General features: G+C 37.0%; 1 protein-coding gene across 3 annotated transcripts in view; it reads left to right on the forward strand.

Moving 5' to 3' along the window:
- Positions 1-23,838, forward strand: part of ltk (leukocyte receptor tyrosine kinase) — a 72,128-nt gene that overhangs the window by 6,766 nt on the left and 41,524 nt on the right. The window contains exon 1 of one of the 3 annotated variants that reach the window (XM_055053316.1): positions 13,806-14,004. The exons of 1 other annotated variant lie outside the window; for it this stretch is intronic. In XM_055053316.1, coding sequence (XP_054909291.1) covers positions 13,965-14,004 — 40 coding nt within the window. In that variant the 5' untranslated portion in view covers positions 13,806-13,964. Of the gene's footprint in view, positions 1-13,805; positions 14,005-17,180; positions 17,889-23,838 lie in introns of those variants that run through there. One more of the 3 variants, XM_055053315.1, reaches the window with a different exon arrangement.

Raw genomic sequence — 23,838 nt, forward strand, 5'->3', positions numbered from 1 at the left:
TATTGCAGAAAACGAATAAAACCGAGCCACAAAGAACTTAAGAGTGTAGATAAATCTGTTTGGGTGGATTGAGAAAAAGTGTGTTGAAATTCCAAAAAGTTATAGCTAGATGTTTTAACTGAGGTCGCAGAGAAAATGCATTTACTGACCTATACAACACATTTTATTGGTCCTTATTTATCTCATTTATTCACCAAATATTTACATATGTAGCGTTTCTGTCTTAGGTCCGGTAGGCTGACTTCACGACAGAAATACTCAGGTTTATTGTATTTATTCTAACAAGAGAGGAAATGAAGTTGTTTAACGTCAGTCCTGCAGCTTCTGTTGCTTTACATTAACTAAAAAATAATAAATAACCCTAAACAAACTACAAAGCAATAGCTCCCAATGAGCAGTTAACAGCAGTTGGCAGCAGTTACGGTTTGTATAATTAAATACAGTTCAAATTAATAATGATACAAAGCATAGCAAAACTACTCACAAAATTATCATTAGATTTGCCTAAAATATACATGTATTAAAATATGATATTTGTAAAGAAAACAGAGCTAAATTTCAAACAGCATCAGAAAAAGGGGGAGGAGCAGTCAGTTACTGGTTGCTATGGTAACCACCAACCCTCAAGAGCGGCTGCTGGTTGCCATGGTAACCACCAACCGTCAAGAGCAGCTGCTGGTTACTATGGTAACCACCAACCATGTTAGACACGTTGCTTTGTTGGAAAGTAATTGAGTCTGAATGTGCCAAATTAACATTTATATAAAAATATAAGCATTAGTGTGTGTCCAGCTGTCGTACCGCTCATATATGTTCTACTCAGTCCTAAAAATAAAATGCAAAAACTGATGAAGATGATCGGTGGTTCTTCTTAAAGTAAGGAGCTCTTCCTCATTTCAGTTGATTAGAAAGTTTTTCATTGGATTTAAAATCTTCCAATGGTGTCTATGTTGGGCTATCCTTGTTTTTTACTTTTATTTTTAAGAGGCAGCGTTCTTTGCATTTTTATGAGTATAAAAAGTGCTCCATAAATAGTCTGATTGATTTCAACCATTCTTTGAGAGCAACAAATCTTCAAAAAATGTGTGCAGACTGCTCCCAGTCACAATAAGTAGACGAAATACGGCCTACACCAGGATAAACACCTAAATCTCACACAATGAACATCATAATTTGTTTTTTTGGCTGAAAACCTGTTGTACTTAACATAATCTGTCTTTATAACATAACACTTATGGTACAATTTACGACAAAAGCTGAATTTCACTTGTTTTACTCAGAAATGTGAACTTCAACTGCAACTATATCATAATCTTGGACATAAAAAAAATGATCATAACCCATTAAAAGCGAGTAAGTAACTCGTGTCAGACAAATTATATAGAAAGCAGCTTACCTGTGGTTCAATTTTCATATTTTAAAATACATTTTGACAAACTTAATTCATGAAAACAATGGTTTTTAAGGGTGATTCGATCTATATATCCACCTCCTATCCTCATGTAACATTCACTATATTACCAAAAGTATTTGTTCACCCATCCAAATTATGGGAATTCGGTGTTTCAATCACTTCCACCTGTGCAAATCCTGTCGGGAAATTTCCTCGCTCCTAAATATTCCACACCAACTGTCAGCTGCATTATGAAAAAATGGAAATGTTTGGGAATAACAGACACTCAGCCAGGAAGAGGTCGGCCACATAAGCTGATGGAGCGTGACCAGCGAATGCTGACGTGCATCATGCGAAGAGGTCACCAACTTTCTGCAGTCGATCACTACAGACCTCCAAACTTAATGTGGCCTTAAGATTAGCTCCAGAACGGAGCGCAGGGAGCTTCGTGGAGTGATGGGCTTCCAACCAGACATCACCAAGTGCAATGCAAAACGTCAGATGCAGTGGTGTGAAGCACGCCACCACTAGACTCTAGAGCAGTGGAGGCGCGTTCTCCATCTGGCAATCTCATGAATGAGTCTGGGTTTGGCGTTGCAAAGAGAGCGGAGCTTGCCTGACTGCATTGTGCTAAGGGTAAAGTTTAGTGGAGGGGGGATTATGTTGTGGGATTGCTTTTCATGGACTGGGCTTTGCCCCTTAGTTCCAGTGAAAGGAACTGTGAATGCTTCAGCATACCAAGACAATTTGGACAATTCCAAGCTCCCAACTTTGTGGGAAGAGTTTGGAGCTAACCATTTCCTTTCTAGCATGGCTGTTCACCAGTGCATAAAACAAGGTCTATAAAGACATGGATGGTAGAGCCTGGGGTGGATGAGCTTTATTGGCCTACACAGAGTCCTGACCTCAACAGAGCCAGGCCTTCTCGTTCAACATTAATGTGTGACTTCACCAATGCGCTTCTGGAAAAATAGTCAGAAATCCCCATAAACACTCCTAAACCTTGAGGAGAGGCTTCTCTAAAGAGTAAAAGCTGTTCATACTGCAAAGGGTGGGCCAATGTCATACTGAATAAACCCCATGGATTAGGAATGGGATGTCACTTAACCTCATATGTGAGTCAAGGCAGGTCAGCGAACACTTTTGGCAGTATAGTGTATCTCTTAGTATCGTCTCTTGCCAACTATTAGTTTGAAATACGAAACATGTCCTTTCTGTCTGCACAAATCGTTTCCAAATAAGAGGGTGGAGATCTCCTCAGAGTGCAACAACAAGAACATGTCAGAACAGTTCTGATAGAGGAAGAGACCAAACAACACTCAAAGCAACCATTACCGACTCATCCATTGTGTTTTTAATTTTCCCCATATTTCAGGAAGCATTAAATTAGCACACTGTCAGCAATAATCTCTGTGAAGCTGCTGACAGCTGATTCCACTTAACTGCAGTAAAATGGTGAGTCAGGCTGAGGATGAACTGCAACTCTGCAGGTCAGAAAATTCACCAAGTTTGTGATTCAGTGCATTTTCCATTTTCCTGTTTGTTCCACAAAATAATGGGTTCATGGTTTAGAAGTGCTGTTGAGCTTCATGATAATGTGTGCAGGAGATGTGAGTTTCGTACATGCATTCAGTTTAATTAGCTATTTTCAGGGACAAGAGCTCTCTAATTGGCTAAATACATTTTGAACAAGTCACTCAAGTTGTTGTTATTGTATAACAGGGATTCACAACCTGAAGTGTGGCTCCTAAAAACTTTTACCAAAGATTTTAGTAAAAGAAACAAATGAAGTTTTAATAATATATATATAAATGAAGGCAGGTGTTTGGTTATTTTCCATTTTTTTCCTTAATAATTGTTCAAAATACCAGTTATTTTCATTTAGATCTATTTTATTAGGTAAGAAAATGTAGCAGCAGTCGGCAGTAATAATGTAATCTGGAACTATCTTCAACCCAATAGTGAAAACTATCTTATGTTCTATATTTGCAGCAAGAAAATAAAAGTAAATTTCTAAACACAGATTAACAACTATTGCTACCCATTATGTGAAAATGCATTAAGATTAACACCATCATCTTACAGAAGTGAAAACATTTCAATGTTAAAAGCCTTTCAGTCAGAACATTTCTTATCAAAATCACGTTTTTTACCTTTCTGTCAGCTGAATTGTTTTAATATTGAACTTATGTTTTATATAAATGTCATGGACGTTGCCTTCAAAGCCTTGTTTTTATATTTTCTTGTCTATAAAGAGGAGAAAACTGAAAGGTATGTTTAAAAAACTTTTTTCTGTGAAAGGGTGACATGTTGGTGCATCTCTTACAGTAGACCAGTTAAATGGAGCCAAGCTGCAACCAATTAAACTATGAATTAAATTATGGGGCTTAATTGTTAAATGCTGGAAGCCTGATTCACGGCGCATGAACGTGTCTTTAGATGTGCATCTGGCCGCAAACAATAGTATAACTGTATTTGTATGCAAAACATTAGTAAAAATTCTTGATGGATTGTTTTGAAACTAACTAAAAACCTTATTAAAGATCTAATTATGTCGCCAATACACTTTTTGGAAGCCCAAAATAAATTAGAAAGTACAAAAACATCCCACATTTACTGAATCAGGAGTGGAACATTTTTAAACCTCTATTCTCCCAAAACGGTGGCGTTCAAGAACACAAATATGTTTAAATTTGACTTAATGCACCAGAAAGTGATTGGAAAAGAGAAATATTTCCACATACCATTTTTTAAAATTATTTTAATTAGAAAAAGTTGCGCACAATCATTTTGAAGCTGGTTTTATTTTAGATGAAAATAATCAGTCAACTTTCATCAAAATCTTTGTGCAAAAACAAGAAATTCGACTGTCTTTTGAGGCAGCCATATTGGATTTTGAGGTGAAAAAACACCGCATTTTTAGTACACTGTTAAGCTTTTATGTAAAACTGGAAAACATAATAAAACTGCATTTTTAGCCAACCATTTATAGAATAACATAAATCTAACTTCAAAATTGACACACAATTTTTAAATACACTCCAAAAATGACTTCATATCTTGATTAGTTAAAATACTACTGTTTTATAAAATCTTATAAGCACAATGGGATTTATAAAACTTTCCTTTTGTGCACAAAAGTTTTTTCTTACTTATCCTAAAAGGTTCAGTTGGTGTAGGTTTTTTGTTTTGCTCAACTCCTGAGATTTTTACTTTAAATATCACCTGGTTTCAATTTTCAATGCATAATAAGGAACAAATCATGAGGAAGTAAACAAGTATCTGGTACTTTTTCTGGTTTTATAAGTTGTCAAATCATAGGTGGAGACTTTGAATTTATTTTTCATTTCATTGCCAAACCTCAGATCAAAGACAAAACTTAGAAACTCTTTTCTTAGAGTCCTGAGAGAGCAATAAACTAAATACATCTTAAAATTTAGTCTTTTTATTTAATATTTTGAGTACTAAGTGCTGCAGTCAGGGCAGTTCTATAGATGAGAGATTGTTTTTAATAAATCTAATTGGTTGATAATAGAGAATATATATTAGTCTGAATAATAATATTGATAATAGTATTTTTAATTAATAATGTCAGTGATTGATTTTTGATAGGTTGTGAGAAAAGAGGCCACTCTTTTCCAAAAAGAAGTAAGTTTTTAATGTAACCTGAGCTTAACATGCTTTTAATCAGCAGTAGTAACTAGAAATGTAAGACCCAACTTGAGGAAAATGTGAGCCTCCCTTTTGAAAGTGTTGCTGGAACCAATCAAATCTTGAAATATTCAGATAAGCTTTTTTGTAACTAGGAGATAAATAATTAAATTGAATTACTAGAGGATATTGCTGTAATACTTATTGAATTGTAGTAGTTTCTCATGGGACCAACTTTTTTATTGCATTAATATGAACTAAATGCATATTTTCTGTGTCTGTAGAAGTTTCTGTGAAGCAAATTTCTAGTTTAAAAGAGAGTCTATAGTGTGTATAAAACTTACAAACACTTTATGCCATAAAATAAACAGTGTGTTATCATGATAATTAATTGTGATGCTGTCGTTGCTGTTAGTGTAGTTGTAGATATTGACAGAACAAGGTCAAACGTCTTTTCTAAAATGTTTTACGCTTTAAAGTGTGGGTTTCACACGGATTTATTCCAGGAGCACTTAAAGATCTGATCTATGTAAAAGTTCATATCCTGGGCGGATAACGTCTCAGTATCAATGTTGAACTCTCTTTTGATGCTTCAAAAATCTTTATGTGTTTTACTCTAACGTTTTTTGATGTTGTAAACAATCAGACTCGGTTTTAAAAGCAATTGGAGGGATAAATAATTTCTTTTTGCACTGGAGGTTTAAAAAATGTGTTTAGTCGCTTTTTTGAAAACCCATTAGGAAGATACTTCTTTCACGCTTTAACCTTGATCTTCAGAAAATTTCCTTTTTCTCTTTGCTCTTAGCTATGAGATGTTTGAGGAGTTTCTTCAATTTACAGCCTGTTTTAAGTCACTCCACAGCATCTTAGTGAGATAAAGATCTAGGCTTCATCTTTGTCCAGGACTTTCTTTTTTCCCCACCAAGTTCTTGATGGATCTACTTCTATGTCATCCATCTCTGACAGGTTGCAGAGTTGAGCCTTAGCTTTAATGTTTTTGCAGATGATGTCACATTTTTCTGAAATACATGATGAATCTTATGATGGTAACGTTCAAAGCTTCCCAAACCAGGAAGACTTTTCATATGGGTATCCATAAAGGCTGTATTTGTCTTTTCTATGGCAAAATTAACATCTTGCACATTTTTGTACTTCCATTTGTGTTTCTACTGCTTCTAAAAACAGCAGTAGAAAAAGCCCAGCTGGTTTTTGGCAAAACGTTTATGCTTTTTGGTGTCTGGAAAATGAGCCATTACCAGCAACCCTGGAAAAGCTGTGACCTAGCAACCCAAGTGGAGCTCCATCAGTTTGGTCTGCTGGTTTTACCGCTGTACAATGACTGCAGGAAAAAACATGTTTTGTTGTTGACTTGCCATCCAGAAACCACTTGCTGCTTTCTTCTTGCTTGTGCAGGAGGCTCCACTTCTGCTTTTCAAACATGTACAGTTACATACTTACTTGCAGTCATTTTCATGTATAAGTTTTAACATTGATTTGGGGGCGTGGCCATCAGATTTAAAGTTACAAGACAAAGCTGTACAGAGGAAATTTTTATTGTCTAAGAATAATTTTGTGAAAAAAACACGTAGTAAATATGTTTTGTATTGTCAAACCTATCCTAATCTGTTCAATGACGCATCTTAGGCCACCTTTAAGTCTGATCTTTATGTTTTTATGGAGCAAAAGTTTCCTTCTTTCAAACATGCTATGAAAGTTAACCTTAGAAATATACTTTTCTCTAAATACACTCCTAAAAATGACACTTTATGAGACTTTCTTCAGCACCTTGTAGTCTGCTTTTTGGGTGAACTTTCTTTGTTAGCCAGATGTTTTGGATGTCTTCTACATGGGTTGGCTAATCCCTTATTAGCTTGTTTTCAACCACTAACCATAAAATAATTGTTTCAGGACTTTCAGAAGTCAACTTGGACATATTATTAACCTTTATCCATACAAAAGGTTATGGAAAGCTGTTCCAGAAGTTGTTATAGCTGAAAAAGATGGGCAGTTTTAATTTCCTATGGTTTAAAAACTGACAGTTCAGTTCATATGTGGGTGAACAAAACTTTGTAGGTTAAAGGCCAAATCTGATGTGTTCATGTTCACTGTGCTGCATGTAGAAAACCGCACAGGCCAAAGCAAAAGAGCTGAAGATAAGAGAGCTAAACTGAGCCGAAACTAGTAATAAAACGTTTTACGAGTGAGACTTTACTGATAATCCTCTGCAGCTAAACACAATATATAAAAGTTAGAGGTCTGCAGGTCAATAAAATAAGTGTGAGCGTAGCTTTGAGCAGAAGCCAAGAACTTTGTGTCCTCCCGACTTAACAAAAGCTGTCAGTAATCGTTCCCACGTTGTGTGAACAACCTCGTTAAGTACGGCTTAACAGCATTTTGTGGATTTCTCAGTTTGTGTGGTTGTGTTTGAAAGCCTCTAATTACTCACAAGTCTGCAGCTGACTGACAGAAAATTAAAGATGCAAAGTATATTTATGGCTCATGTTCGTGCTGGTATGTACAGTTTCCTTCCAGTTACATTCGTATTTGTTCAAGAGACGAGTTCAAAAAGTTGACACTTTCAAAATATATCTTAGTGATGGAGAAAGAATGAACTGAGAATTAACCATCTGATAAAACTTGGCTGGTTTTTACTTTTTATTTGAATAAGCGTCAAACCAGTTTTAGGTTTCCTCCATGAACTCCTCCTATAAAACCTGACAGATGAAGGTTTTCTGTGTTCATTAGATTTAATGAACACAAATGATGCTTTACTGTAAGATGGCTATCTGGAAATCCTCCTACGAGTGTCTTTTGAAGAGAAGAGCTTTTCCTGGGCAGAAGACGAATAAATACACCAAGCTGAGAGACACAGCAGGAATGTTAAAAGGACTCAGCCACATAATTGGCTGAATTCTTGTATCAATCATCAGTTCATTATGAAAAATGCATTTCTGTACTTCTTCTCTCAGTAACTTAGTACTTAATGTAATTTAGAGCAAGGTGCATTTTATTGAATATTGAGTTTAGCTTTAGTTTTGGCATCAGATGGAGCTCAGATAAGGTCAATTTTCCGCCGTCATGTGATGGGTGCTATTAGTTTTCCCGTGTGGGTGAAGCTGACATCACTGAGGAAGACGTGGATGAAGATGGCAGCATTACACATCGGCTCTCCTTCATCTCAGGAACATAATTACTGATAGTGACCTTTGCTTTTAATGTCATCAGTGTTGTGGAGGCCTTTCGAGAGTTGAAAAGATGCTTTTAGTTCTCCTACACAGAAATTGAAGCTTATAAGACCCTTATATAATCCTTTATTAACAACATCCATCCACCTACTGCCTATACTTGTTTTTCCCTGCAGAGATGCGAGGGGGCTTGGTGTCTTAATCCGTTATGTGATAAGCGAGATGTCCTAAATTTCCCAAAATTTATTCTGTAATTTTATTTTCCCACTCAAAGAGACACATTGTTGTCCATGAATCTATACTAACTTTTTCACTTTTGTCTCATTAATCCTCCATGTTGCCCATGTGGAATGGAGTTTGTGTGATTTTGATCTGCAGTGGTTTTGACATGGATCTTGAACTTTGACCTTACCAGAGGCAAGTGTTGTTCCTTTCTGACCTCCTGGGGGTCTCATTGATACTCTCTGAGCAATTTTGGTCAGTTCTTAACCTCTATTCAGTCCTTCCAGGAAGTTGCAGAGTGTCATCATTCTCATATTTCGCAACTTTTCTACAAACTTGACCAATCATCTTAGTGTTAGTGATACTAAATACAATACAATGTGATACTAAACAGTAACGTTTTTCTTTTTTTCCCTGCAAAAAACATTTTGAGATCTTCAGTAAAATTTTATTATTCATTTTACTTGCCACTGTGTGCAAAACTTTGTGTTGAAAAAACATGGTTTTGTGATTGTAATTTATCAATTAAATAAGAAACACAATCAAAATCACAGGAGAATAAGTTTGTTCATGCAATAAGTCATTAAAAAATATGTGGTGCCATCATCCTACCACTTCCTGTTGCCGTCTTTGTCATTTCCTCCAGTAGTAACATCCTGTTGTTGAGTAGGACTCGTGTGATGCAAAAAAAAGGTTTTCATTTGCAGTTTTTCAAATTAAACTCACTTTAATATATCTGAAAAACGTGCTAGCACAAAAACTTTGAAACAAAGAACTTGTTTTTTTACTCAAAACTATAGACATTATGCAAGATGTTCAGAATATGTAGCAGTGTGAAGCATCTGCCTTCCTACCAATTTATTGGCCTGATTACTACCAGACCTATATAATAATAATATTAGTTAAAAAACATCAAAATAAAACCTGTTTGACACCATAAATATATCTAACACAAACTTCTTATTTTTCAATCAAAAATTGTTGATATCTAGAAGTTTTGTGACTTCAGAAAACCACAGTTGATCCATTTCCATTGACACTATAATTTAATAAATTGGAATTACAAAAATAAATTATATTAATAAAAAAATAGCTGTAAAGAACTAATTTGAAAATGTATTCAGGCTGAAGTGCAGTGAGTACTGACCAATTACTTGACCAACCATACTCCTTAAAATTCATATTCAAAATTAATTAGTGTGGAGCATCTCCCCTGTTTTACCTGTCAAACTATTCACATTTCTTTGTCTTTGCTCCTCCTCTCAAAGTTTGTTACATTTTCTTTTCAGGTCTGACAGGAACAGCTTTTATGATTACACAGAATTACAGCTCTAGGCCACTCGTGTATCTGTCTGCAGGGGAATAAACACCATGAACTGATACACAGAGTGAGTCATGCTTAAATGAAGGTGATGAGAGTTATTGACACGCTCTCAGCACAGCTGTAAATGTTCTACCTGTGAAGAAAATGCATCTTGTTGTGCATTCAGCACATCTCGTTGTTCCTGCTTGCATTGGATTTTAAATTCTTATTTTTTACAAAAAGGTATGTAAGACCAGGCAGAACAAAGATTTCTAAAAACTGAATGTTATTTTCTTCACTAAATGCTGAAATGTCCTGCTCACACAACTTGGAGTGGTAATGAAATTGTAAAGGACAAATGCACATATTTTTGCATCGCTTTCAGCTACAATTCAAAGAAACAGAAAAAAAATGTTGCCTTTTTAACTTAATTAACCCTTCTGGGTTCCTTTTGAATTTTATTTCATTTTAGCATTTCTTTGGCTGTTCACCAAGTTTTAAATTTGGGGTCAATTTTAAGTTTTTCGTGGTCATTTTTTTAAATTTAGCTCTTAAACTAAATAAAATGATCAGGATCCCTTCAGGATTATTTGTGATTATTTGGATACAAACTAACCTGTATCCAAAATTCTTTCTTGAATTTACTTCCAAATTTTTTTTATATATAATTTGTTTTTTAAAAAAGATGTTAATTGCTAAAACTGACTTTTAAAGGGTTAAAATTCACTTAATATGTAAACTTTTGTTATGGTCAGTATGAAAGTTTGCTGCAAAATTATTGACTTAATGCAAACGTTTTCCACTGATGCAATAAACTCAGCAGCTCAGTGATTCAGTGCTGTCCGCTTGGCTGATTGAAAATGTTTCAGAAATTTTAATAAAAGACTCAAATATGTTGCACAAGTTTTTCATAGCTCGGAGAAAATTGGAATCTGGCAACATGATTAGATTGAACTGCCTGTATATTTTTGTGTTTAAATTATACACTATTACTTTAATGTGAATTTAATAAACAGAATTGGATTTGGGATTTATTTCTTAAATTTATTTTGTATAAATTCACAATTTCTGACATCAGTTGCATCATTCCACAATAATAAAATTTGTAATATTTCTTTTTTTTATTTTAATAAAAGACTGAATTATGAGATTAATCATTACTAAATTATTTGACGATTATTTAAATTACCAATAGATCATGATTAATTGCTTCAGGTTGCATGGATTCATCACATTTAAGGATAAACAACCTTGCAGGAAATACAGAGCAACTCACGTATTTTAAAAGCTTTTGACTTTTAAATCTCTGTGAAAACATAGACATGTGTTGCCCAGATTTTGAACTGGTACCTATAGCTCTGAGGCCGTATTATCACCCAAAGAAGTTCAGCAGCATTATTTTCATCTGTGTTTACATACTGATGCAGACACTGCCTGTGAGAACATATACACACTCACGGCAGGGCAGCAGATTTAAAAACCTGCGGCCTTCTTTAAAATTTCTGGTAAATTCAATTATGTTGCTCTGGGCTCCTCCCCTGCTGCATTTCGTGAGGTTGTGGACGGCCTCATAGGGAACAGAGAAATTTGTTATATACATACTGGGTGTTTTCTACATGCAGCCACAGTGGAGCACAACCAGTTACCACACACTCCATGTGGGAAACCACAGACTGGGAAGAGCTGGTGAATCTGGTAGATACAGATTAACTCCAACCACCGTCTGGACGTGGTTGTGTTCAATATGTTTGTTGTCATGCTAATAATAAACCACAGATGACACAGGAAGTCAGGGTGGCCTGTAGCAAAAACAGAACATAAGTACAACTTAACTTATTGTGTATTTTCCATTCACATAGTACCATTTTATAGCATAATAAAGTAACTATGTTATCTTAAGTGCTACATGATTTAAAGAGAATTTGACTTTGTAATTTATCGCCTTGAAATTGGGCCTCTGTCTCTTTAAGAAACTTGTTCTTATAAAACTTCACGTCCTAAGTAAGTTATGAGTAACATTCAGTGAGATATCTGAGCTTGTTTTAAGTCAATAAATCCTTAATATTGATGAAAAAATATTAGTTCCTCTGGCGGATTGTTTCACCTACAAGATGAGAAAAATTTATGGTAAAATTAGCTATTCTCCTTCTTATTCATAGCTTTACTGTTGCATCTTCAGTCCAGTTTCCTTTATTTTGTTCAATGATTGTTTTTCTGACAATGACAAACTTTATACTACACACAATTACTGCAGTCATCTCTGTAAATGTGAAACATGATGTCCTCACAACATAAATGCAACGGGAGTTGCAATAGAAATTTCGTTGAATCCTGTTCAATGACAATAAATACTATCTATCTGTCTGTCTGTCTGTCTGTCTGTCTGTCTGTCTGTCTGTCTGTCTGTCTGTCTGTCTGTCTGTCTGTCTGTCTGTCTGTCTGTCTGTCTGTCTATATCTATCTATCTATCTAAAGTACTGAAATTCTTACAGCATTTAAATATCTGTATTTTCTGCTCCAGACCAGCAGTTTTTCTTTGATACATGCATGCATGGTCATATTCTGTCCAAAAACTGTCAACCAGAAAAGCACACATTACATTATTTAACTCAGATATTTTACTACAGGCAGCTTAATAAACAAATAATGGTTTAAACAACCATTAACATTTGCAAAACCTCTTTATGGCTGACTCGCCATTTTCATTATTATTACTTTGAATCGACAAAGCAGATTGTAGAAAATACATCCAGAGAAAAACATGTCCATTATTTTATTTTTGTACCTATTTTCTGTTGGTTTGTACTTTCTGCAGCCACAAACACAGATATATAGAAAAGTGATTAAAAACTAAATTTTTGAATATCACTTTCAGTATCAGAGCACTCCATGCACTGACCTTGAAGAATAACATCTGAGTGAAGGAATCATGACAAAATGGTGTTATCAGATTAAAAGTGATGGTGCATAAATGATGGATTTTGCTATTTTTTGACTGTTGTGCAGGATAAGGAGTCGAACGTAGTTATTTTCTCTGGCTGGTCCATCAAACATTTGGAGTCAAAACAAAACCAGTCTCAGGATTCTAGATTTGTTTCTACAGCTGTAAAAACAGACAGAACCAGTGCTAAGCGTGCGCTATCACCAGTCCAAGGTGGTGGGGAGGGAACTCATTAATTTTCTAAAACGTTAAAGAAGTATCCTTAGAGATGATTTCTATGATCTGCAGTCAATGTAACAAAAGAGTAAATTGTGAATGTTTTAGTTTGTTTCTTACATCTCTGTATAAAGAGACAACAGCCAGTTACCCTAAGAAGCTAATAAGCTAATCTACATATTTATTGATTAGCTTTTTTTTTCTAAATTTCTAAAACTACTGGTTGAAAACTGATTCTTGGGTCAAATGTTTGCTGAATCAGGGTTCATTTAACCCAACATGGGTGATGATGGGGTTTGATTAACTTCAATAAAATGGTTAAAGTGACCAAAGCCTGCTGTTAAAGTTTCAAAAGAATTGGTTGAAAAGAAAAGAAGAAATAGCCAGGATTACTAAACATGTTATATTTGAATAAAGAAAATCTAGATTGCTGAAATTACACACAAAGTCACCAAATAATCATGTTTTTCAAACAAACTTTGATTCAACAAATATGTTTGCTTAGGATTGCAAATAAGACAGGCATTGATCAAAAATAAGAAGACAATGTAGAAGTGGCTTTAATTTTTGAAAATACTTTCTTTTTTTTAAAGTTATTTCTTATTAGAGCAGTCAACCTTTTGAATGTTTGCACTGGTTTTTCAATGGTGTACCTTAGTCCTAACCTTTAGCTCCCTCCACATTATCTCTGCCAGATTTGAGTCAATTACAAGTTACCTTAAATCTAAATCTGCCAGGACTACAAATAATTTTAAGCCCAACTTTATGTTTAAAAACGTTTTAAAATATTTTAAATGAGAAACTTCTTGGTGTTGAATTTCTACGAGCTCTCTTATAGTTTCAAGGCTAATGAACAGACTCATTATTCTTTCTCAAACTGTGGTCCGTGGGCGCCCCTAGTGGTCTGCTCGGTACTGCATGTAAACGACCGTTTATTAGTCGTTTATTAGCCTTTTTAGCTAGTTTAAAAAACAGTAGATGAGTGGCTTAAAACCGGGTCACTCAAAAGTAAAGCAGAAGACACCGACGGAAAGCAAATAACTTAAAGATTATATGATTGGAGGAAGTCGAGAAATACTTGTTGAGAGTATTGGTGAGTCATTCATGAGCGATTCGATTCTTTTGATCGAGTCTCAGCCGGTGAGAACCATTATTTGTTGTACTACTTAGCTTGCGTGCTAACAGCTATTGTTTTTATTTAATAGGAAAATAAATACAGTTGATATAAATTGGTGAATAATTTTTAGATTTAATAGTGCAGAAGAGGATTTTTGTTTCAGGAAAAGCAACTTTCTCATTATATTCTAAATTAAAAATAACCCTAACATGTTATTAATTCACACAGAACTTGGAAGTAAAGATCAATTAAAAAAAAAAATAAAATAAATAAATATATATATATATATATATATATATATATATATATATATATATATATACCTCCTCCGCGCCAATTACAACGGCTGAGTGATGCTGACTGGCGGGGCGGGGTTCGAATCCAGTCTGGGTCCTTAGGCAAGACCCTTCAAGCTACTGCCTACCTCATACCATGAGAGATACTAAGTTGCGTAACATGCCGGCTCAGACGTCGCCCGGCCAAACAAGGTCTGCTTCAGGTGTTGGGGAACCAAAGCACATTGATGACAAATGGGATATATATATGTCTATATATATATATATACACACACACACACATATGTGTATATATATACATATATATATATATGAGTATATATATATGTGTGTGTGTGTATATATGTATATATATATATATAATGTATATATATGTATATACACACATATATATACGTATATAGATACACATGTGTATATATACATATGTATATATATATGCACATATATGTATATATACACATATGTGTATGTGTGTGTATATATCTATGTATATATATATATATAATCTATATATATATATATATATATATATATATATATATATATATATATATATATATATAAAAAGAGTCGTCGCTCCTAGTCGTCCCAGTGTTCCCTCGGCGCCTCTGTTGCTCCTCCCGAGTCGTCGCCTCCTGGTGCTCCTCCCAAGTAGCTGCAGCACCAGAGTGCAAGTCACTCTATATTTGCACACTGCAGAGCTGCCTGTTCAAACACCTTTCTCATCTGGGAGGAGATGGCTTGATACGCCCGTTTGCTGTGTATCATTGCAGTAAACAACAGAGGCTTCTTGGTGGTTGCCGTTGCAATTGACATCCCCCTACCTGAACCGGGCAGTCCTGGTATAAGTTTATATCTCTTGAAGTCTGTGATGTCCGTCAATTTTACAGCTGAGTGGAACTTAGTTATCGAGTTCTTAAAACACAAATAATTCTCCGTGACATAGAGAACTCCATACCCGCCGAATTCCTTTGATGTTTTTCCACTGTCTCTATTCACCATATAGCAATGCCAGCCGGTCTTAAACTCAGGCAGAGGTTGCTCAGTCTCTGGGATGTTAAACATTTCATGAAATGGTCTTTTCTTTTTCATGAAATGGAACGGGCTGCCAACGTTTCTGAAATGAGCAGCAGTGAAGCTGCTCAGTCGAGCCCTTGTTGCAGCAAACAGGCTGTGGCGCTTGTCGTCTTTGTGATCTTGCAGCTGTGAGTCGACGGGTAACCTTTCCCAGAAAACTGCGAAGGTGTCGTAACGCTTCTTTAGGTTGGGGTAAGTGTTAAAGATGAAGTCAACGATGAAGAACTTTAAGCCGGCAGAAAAAAGTAAGATTGATCCCATCATCTGATATAGTAAAAAGCACGAAAAGAAAAAGAACACCCACAGTAAAATGTAGAACTTCATCGTCGTGTCTGGCTTGACCCACATCAACAGATTTTTTCCCTTCTCGAGGGTGTCGGCTATCAGTCCAAACAGGTTCTGGGTTTGATGAAGAACATTGTGAACCTGATGGAGCTTCTCTCTGAACGACGGGTGTGCCTTTGGAAGTCCCAGCGGCTCAGTCAGCTCCGGGACGATGCTCCAGTTAATCTTCCAGCCTTTTGTAATTAAATAATTCAAAGAAAAGCGGAGAATTAATAGCAGCAGCAACATGGGGATGGTCCAGCCATGCCACGCTGTGTAGAGGTATGTGACAAACCAAAATAAAGACAGGTGTCGAGAGTTCCAATTGCACAGGGCATCCAGGTTATTGCAGAGATTTTGTAGCGGAATGGCATCTCGTTCCGCCCGTTTCATGTTCTCTTCTAACTTCTTAGGACTCAGTTTGTCCTCTTTCTTTACAATTGGGTTCTCTGGCTGGACGAGTAGATCTCCAAAGTAATCTTCAAATTGATGGGACAACTTTTTCCAGTAAGTGTTCCACACAGAGTCATTGTCCTTCGGAGGTGCTGGAATGAGAGATGACTCAGGTGACATATCTTCAACCTTTCTTTGATCTCTGTGGTGTTCCTTCCTCAGTTCCCGTTGAAGTAATTTAATATAATTCTCATTTTTTTCAACCTTCTTCCTTAGCAGCTCTTGTTCTTCGAAGGAATCTTGGAGCCGTCTCTGCATCTCTTTGATTTCCCCCGCTGTCACAGGAATTATCTGGGCTTCCTGCTCCAGTTCTGAGTCAGATTCACTCAGGTCATCCTCGCGTACTTTAGTCAAGTCTTCATCGCTGGAGTCAAGTGAGACTTGTGGCTCAAGGCACGGAAAATGGATTTCTTGGAGCACTTCGACATTTTGTTGCTGCTGATTTGACTGTCTGACAGAACTTTATGGGCTCAGTGTTGGCGCGCAAGACATTTAGAACTTTAGAACTTCTTTGATCTATTGTGATGTACATGATCTCTCTTATGACCTCATCAGTGAGGTCACTGGAGGTCTGAGGCAAGGTCTCGCTTCTGATCGTTGTTATGGAAACGATCAGATCAGTTCTGCATGAGTCAAGCTGAAATAACGACTAAATACTTCAATATTAAGTCATACTTTTTATTTATTTAACATGAAGAGATTAACAGTAGATTTCTATGTGATTGAACTTTTGCGTTTGTGGTTTTCCGCTCCAGCGCCCTTAAAACTGTATCTCAGCAACCCTGAATAGGATCGCCGCCCATCCCGTGAAATAGGGAGTCGTCCCATATTTGGCCGTTAAATATGCGTCCCGTGTTGAACCGATACATAACTGTCCCATAGACACGCCTGTAATAAAAACACATCAACATTAAGTTTAACAATAATGGCCAAATATATATATATATATATAGTGATCCTTGAGATACTTGGCTATAAGAGCAACCATGAGACCCAATACCCACCATGGAAAAGACGGTTAGAGGCTAAAATCAAGGTAACAAGGAGGGAAGTGAGCCAACTGTCAGAGCTCCACAAGGGTACAATGAAAAGACCAGTACCCAGAAAGTACAGGCAGATGCCCATACCTGAACCACTTGAAACTGCCAAACAGAGGCTCCAAGCCTTGGCCAGCTGCCTAAAGAGATACACAAGGGAGAATGAATCCAGAAGGATTAACCGGCTCTTCTCCACTCACCAGCTAAGGTGTACTCTCAATGGCAGGGTAATAACAACAGAGCAGACCCACCAAGGCTGGAGACTGAACAATACTGGAAAGGCATATGGGAAAGGGAGGCGTCCCACAACAGCAATGCACAGTGGCTGATCTCTCTACGAGAGGACCACAGCAACCTCCCTGAGCAAGCCCCGGTAACCATCACTGTGACAGATGTTGAAGAAAGAGTCTCAGGTATGAAAAACTGGACAGCACCAGGGCCTGACATGATCCATGCCTACTGGCTAAAGAAACTCACTGCTCTCCATGAGCGACTGGCAGCCCAAATGAACCAGCTGCTACAAAGTGGGATTCACCCTGAATGGTTAACTGAAGGACGGACAATCCTAATCCAGAAGGGTCCATGAAAGGGTCCAGTCTCACCCAACTACCGACCAATAACCTGCCTCTCCACAACCTGGAAGCTCATGTCAGGCATCATAGCGGCCAAGGTAAGCAAACACATGGATAAACACATGAGCACGGCACAGAAGGGTATCGGTGTAAATAGTGTTGCAGGGTATAATACGCATTTAATGTTATTAATATCAAATCTAAAATTTTGAGAGTTTATTTACAGATCATGCCTCGATTAGTTTTGTCTGTTTACTGATCATGTCTGATCGTGTCTCGATTGGTCTCGTCTGATTCGGGGTAGTGGAATGCGTTACTTCTGTTCCTCCATTACAACACTGGAAGTGAAAGAAGTAACGCCGTGTCTGTGTTCACCATTCCCTTATACAGGTAAAATTACAACTTATAAGGTTCAGACATGTATTTAAGTTTATTCTGTTTGCCGAATGAGCAGTCTTTGAGTTCTTTGCAGTAGTTTGAGTTTTATTAAGCGTTACACTCGCATTAGCTTTCTGGCTAGCAACAGCCGGTGCTACATTTCTTATTACTTTATGGCGATAACCATAATGTTTCTGTACAATGTTCAGCACTCAGTATGTGGTTATGTAATGTTTGAAACTGTTCTTGAAAATACATTACAACACTGGAAGTGAAAGAAGTAACGATGTGTCTGTGTCTGTGTTCACCATTCCTGTGTCTGTGTTCACCATTCCCTTATATAGGATCAACAATAGCAGAGGAGCCAAACACCAACTCCTCGTAGACCGCACAGTTGCCCGAGACTGCAAAACCTGACACACCAACCTGTGCACGGCTTGAATTGATTACAAGAAAGCCTATGACTCAATGCCGCATACTTGGATCATTGAATGCCTAGAGATGTATAACATCAACAGGATTCTGAGAGCCTTCATTGCAAACTCGATGAGGCTGTGGAAAACCACCCTTGAAGCCAACTGCAAACCACTTGCACAAGTGTCCATCAAATGTGGCATATATCAAGGAGATGCTCTGTCCCCGCTACTGTTCTGCATAGGCCTGAACCCCCTCAGCCAAATTATCAACAAGACTGGCTATGGATATCGACTCAAAAATGGGGCCAACATCAGTCACCTTCTATACATGAATGACATTAAGCTATATGCCAAGAGTGAGCGAGACATCGACTCACTGATCCACACCACCAGGATCTACAGCACGGACATTGGGATGTCATTCGGACTAGAGAAGTGTGGTCGGCTGATCACAAAGAGGGGGAAGGTGATCCGCACAGAAGGAGTCTCACTCCCACAAGGAAACATAGCAGACATAGAGGACAGCTACAAGTACCTAGGTATACCACAAGCAAATGGCAACCTCGATGAGGCCACAAGGAAAGGAGCCACAGCTAAATACCTCCAACGAATAAGGCAAGTCCTGAGAAGCCAGCTCAATGGCAAGAACAAAATCCATGCAATAAACAGCTATGCCCTGCCAGTAATCAGATACCCTGCTGGAATAATTAGCTGGCCAAAGGAGGAGATGAAAGCCACAGATATTAAGACTAGAAAGCTACTAACCATGCATGGAGGGTTCCATCCCAAATCCAGCACCCTGAGACTGTACACGAGCCAAGAAAGGAGGCAGAGGATCAGTGAGTGTGAGAACCACTGTCCAGGACGAAACAACTAAGATCCATAAATACATCAGGGACAAAGCCTCAACAGACAATGTGCTCAGTGAATGTCTCAGACAACAGGGAACGGAGGTTGAGGTGCCAGAGATACCATCATGGGAGGACAAGCCCCAACATGGGATGTACCACCAGCAAATAACCCAAGTGGCTGATATCAATTAATCCTATCAATGGCTGGAAAAAGCTGGACTCAAGGACAGCACAGAGGCTCTCATCCTGGCCGCCCAGGAACAGGCCCTAAACACCAGAGCAATAGAGGCCCAGATCTACCACACCAGACAAGACCCAAGGTGTAGGTTGTGCAAGGAGGCCCCTGAGACAGTCCAGCACATAACAGCAGGGTGCAAGATACTGGCAGGGAAAGCATACATGGAACGACATAACCAAGTGGCAGGCATAGTGTACAGAAACATCTGTGCAGAATATGGACTGGAAACCCCGAGATCAAAGGTGGTGGAGAACGCCAGAGCTAAGATCCTGTGGGACTTCCAGATCCAGACAGACAAAATGGTAATGGCGAACCAACCAGACATTGTCGTAGTGGATAAACAACAGAGGAAAGCCGTTGTGGTAGATGTAGCAATACCAAGTGATTGCAACATCAGGAAAAAGGAGCACGAGAAACTGGAGAAATACCAGGGCCTCAGGGAAGAACTGGAGAGGGCCTGGAAGGTGAAGACCACAGTGGTGCCTGTGGTCATCGGGGCCCTCGGGGCAGTAACCCCCAAACTGGAGCAGTGGCTACAACAGATCCCAGGAACAACATCAGACATCTCAGTCCAGAAATGTTCAGTCCTTGGCACAGTCAAGATACTGAGAAGGGAATTTTATTTTATTTTTTTATATATTTATATATATGTATAGATATGTATGTATAGATATGTATGCATATATCTATATAGATAGACACATAAATCCTGAAACTCTTCATCTTTAAGGACTAAACTGCTGTTTCTCTATCAGAAACTGTAATACTTTAGACATCTGGACCACAGGTAGAAAGTAAACAAACAGTTTTATAAAAAAAACATAGGCAGTTTAAAACCCTTTATGGTTTCCATCAGAGTGGGAAAACTACTTTCTGAGTCAATGTAACCCTGCTGTGGCCGTGAAATGTCAGCAGAAAGGATGAGCGAAAGGAACAGATTTTAGATGGTATATGGTGGAAAAAATGAATCGTGGCCTTTTGAGCGTGAAGATGCTGGGTGGAGAGTGAGCTCCTCTTCGTCTAAGGCCATTGTTTGCTCTTTAGGGAGTCAGTATATGCTTCAAGCAGAGGAATTCAAGCATTTTATGTTTAAGTCCTGACTCATGGTAGGATGGGTTGCCTTCAAAAAAGCAAATGGCAGTGAAAAATTATAAAATTGCAGCACTGCAAAAACACAAACTTTCAAATATCTTTGTACACTTGAAATAAGGCAAAACTAACTTTTTTAGCAAGAAATAAGCTGGTTTAAGTCAATAATTCCTTAGTGTTTATGAAAAAGTACAAGTGAAACTAGTTTAGATTATATTTTCTAAACTGTTTGGTAAAAATATATTCTTTCTTTTATCTACAATGTTTTTAATCCTCCTTCATATATTATAGATGCAGAATAACAGAACAAGTTTCAACTGAAGCTGAGAAAACCCCATCAAAATAAAGTCTTACCAAGTTTTTATGTCTAGTTTACAGTGCAAATATCTTAGTACACTTATAATAAGACAAAAATAACTTTTCAACAATAACTAGTTCCTTTAGTTCATTAAAAAGTACTTCTTAAAGAACTAAAACGTACTTTTTAGTTCATAAAAAGTACTTGTTCCAATGGCAAATTATTTCACTTACTACAAGACATTTTTCGCATTTTATAAGTGACATAATCTGCCAATGAAACAAATACTTTTTCATCAGTTGTAAGGAGTTAAGGACTTAAAACAAGCTCCTCTATAGCTGAGATGTTTTGTAGTTTTGTCTTATTTAAAACTAGAAACAAATCCAAAAATATTTGGTAAGATTTTGTGCTTTCGCAGTGTAGTACATGCCGATTGCTTAAATGATAATAGCACTTTCTCTGCAATTTTAAGGAATTATTCACTTAAAACAATCTCCTATATCGAGCTGAATAGTTACTTATAGGTTGGTTTTGTCTAATTTCAGGTAAGATATTTTCACTAGAAACTGGAACAGGAATACTTAGTAACATTTCGTGTTTTTGCAGTGATGAATGAATCAAATGTTGTAGCTCAAAAAAGATACATGCGAGCGAGCTGGGAACGTGAGTAGTCATCGCATGATCTTTCGATTTTTTGTTCTTTCTGCATCATTCAGCTGAAAACACATCTGTGTTTATATCTATTTGCCACTTACGTGTGTAGAGAAAGTGGATTTGATTAATTAGGGGATGTGTAAGACACACAGAGGTTGTGAATCTGTCCTTTCACAGCTGAATGAAATTGTTGAAGCTATTCAGACAGTCCTACCTTTTAAAGAACAAATGGCAAACAGAACAAGGAAGTGGAATATTATTAGAAGTTTTTTAGTTTTAGCTCTACCTTTAAACAACGAACTGCAACATTTACTCTTTGAGCAACATTTAGTTGTCTACCATCTTCTCTTTAAAGTCAAATAAATTTAGTGAGTTTTTAGATTTTGAGCCTAAATGTGCTACATTGATCTGACTTGTTTATTTTAATGCCCTTTGCATGAATTCCCTGTGATGTTTAATAAAACTTATCAGAAATGTTGTTTATGCAGTTCAAAACAAGAATTTAAATTATTATAAATTAAAATAAGGGGCATAATCTTTTGATAATTTAACTTGATATTGTGAATAAAAATAATAGATAAATGTGGTTCTTTAACTAGATGAGGGCATATTTTTCTTACATATTGTGAAATAATTATATGGTTACGTTAAATGTACTGTGTGAACTTTAATTTCTGAGTTAAAACCAAAAGGATTTTCTCCTTGACTTAAGTTTTATTTGCAAGGCAGCAGGTAAACTTTCATTTTCAAATTAAACCACCTTCAGATGTTTTACAGTGTTTCTGGTCTTAAAAAGCAACAAAGAACTGGACGTTTGTTCACTTTTTAAAAGCCTTGAGTGCTCATCACATTTGTTGGTGTTGTAAATGATATCTTTGTATAAATGTATATATTTTTTTAGTCTACTGAAAGTGTTAGAAAAGAAAGAAGTTGTAGAGCAGCTTCTCTGTAAAAGGGTTTTATGGCAATAAAAGTCTGTCAATGTTTATCCCGCTTTTTTTAGATCCTTGAAATTTTCCAGTTTATTTTTAAGATAGCCAGCAGTATGTAAGGCAGCTTTCATTCCATATTTGTCAATGAATAGCTCGGCCGCCTTTCACCTCCTTATCATTAACGTCTCTAAGCGATTAGGATAAAAAGGAAACCCGCTGTTCTTGAAAACCTCAGTTTGTTCTGCTTGACTTGTTTGACCTTCGCCTTACAGGCAGCAGAGAAACAGTCATGCTACTATTCAGAGATCAGTGCCAGATTGAAGTGGCAGCGGCACTGAGATGTAATCCTCTCTGTCTTCTTTGGTCCATTCGTCATGCTACTTTGCATGACGAAGTCACATCATGTGTCCAGAGCCCAGTCCATCACTCAGTCAGCAGCTCAAAGCTTTTCTCATTTTTGAGGGTTTATAGAATATAATTTGCTAAACAACATGTATGGTAAAATATAAATTTTAAGAATCCTAACCCTAGCCTAGTAGGAAGGATTCAGTCTGCAAGATTAGTTTGCATGTCTATTTATGCACATTAAAAGACTGAAATGTCTATTTTAGTTCAGACTCAACTTTTTATTTGGCCTTTTAGGCTGAAGAGAGACACATAAATAGAGCCTTTAGAAAAAGTTAACTTCGTTAACATGAAAAGTTGTTTAAAGTTGCTCTGGACTGTAGGTCGCTCGGACTCCATAAAATGCATAATAAAGCAGGAAAAGACATATATAAGTCGCACCTGAGTATAAGTCGCATTTTTGGGGGGAATTTATTTGATAAAACCCAACACCAAGAACCCAACACCTTGTCATCTTGAAAGGCAATAAAATTGAAATAGAGGCAACAACAGGCAGAATAATTGTACGGTATGCTAACATTACATTACGCATAACGAACTGAGAACGTGCCTGGTATGTTAACATAATATATTAAGAGTTATTCAGATAACTATAGCATAAATAACATGCTAACAAGTTTACCAAATTATCCGTGTCACTCCAAATCACTAAATCTTCATCGTCGGTGTTGCTTGTAAACAACTCTGCTAACTCCGAAGGTAGCTTCTATCACACACATTATTAATACAGGCCTAAAGCGCCCTCTTGCGGTTTAGTGTGAAAACATGTGATATGATATAATAATGT

Source organism: Poeciliopsis prolifica, unplaced genomic scaffold (genome assembly GCF_027474105.1).
Source record: "Poeciliopsis prolifica strain line A6 unplaced genomic scaffold, Auburn_PproV2 SCAFFOLD037, whole genome shotgun sequence".
NCBI lineage: Eukaryota > Metazoa > Chordata > Actinopteri > Cyprinodontiformes > Poeciliidae > Poeciliopsis > Poeciliopsis prolifica.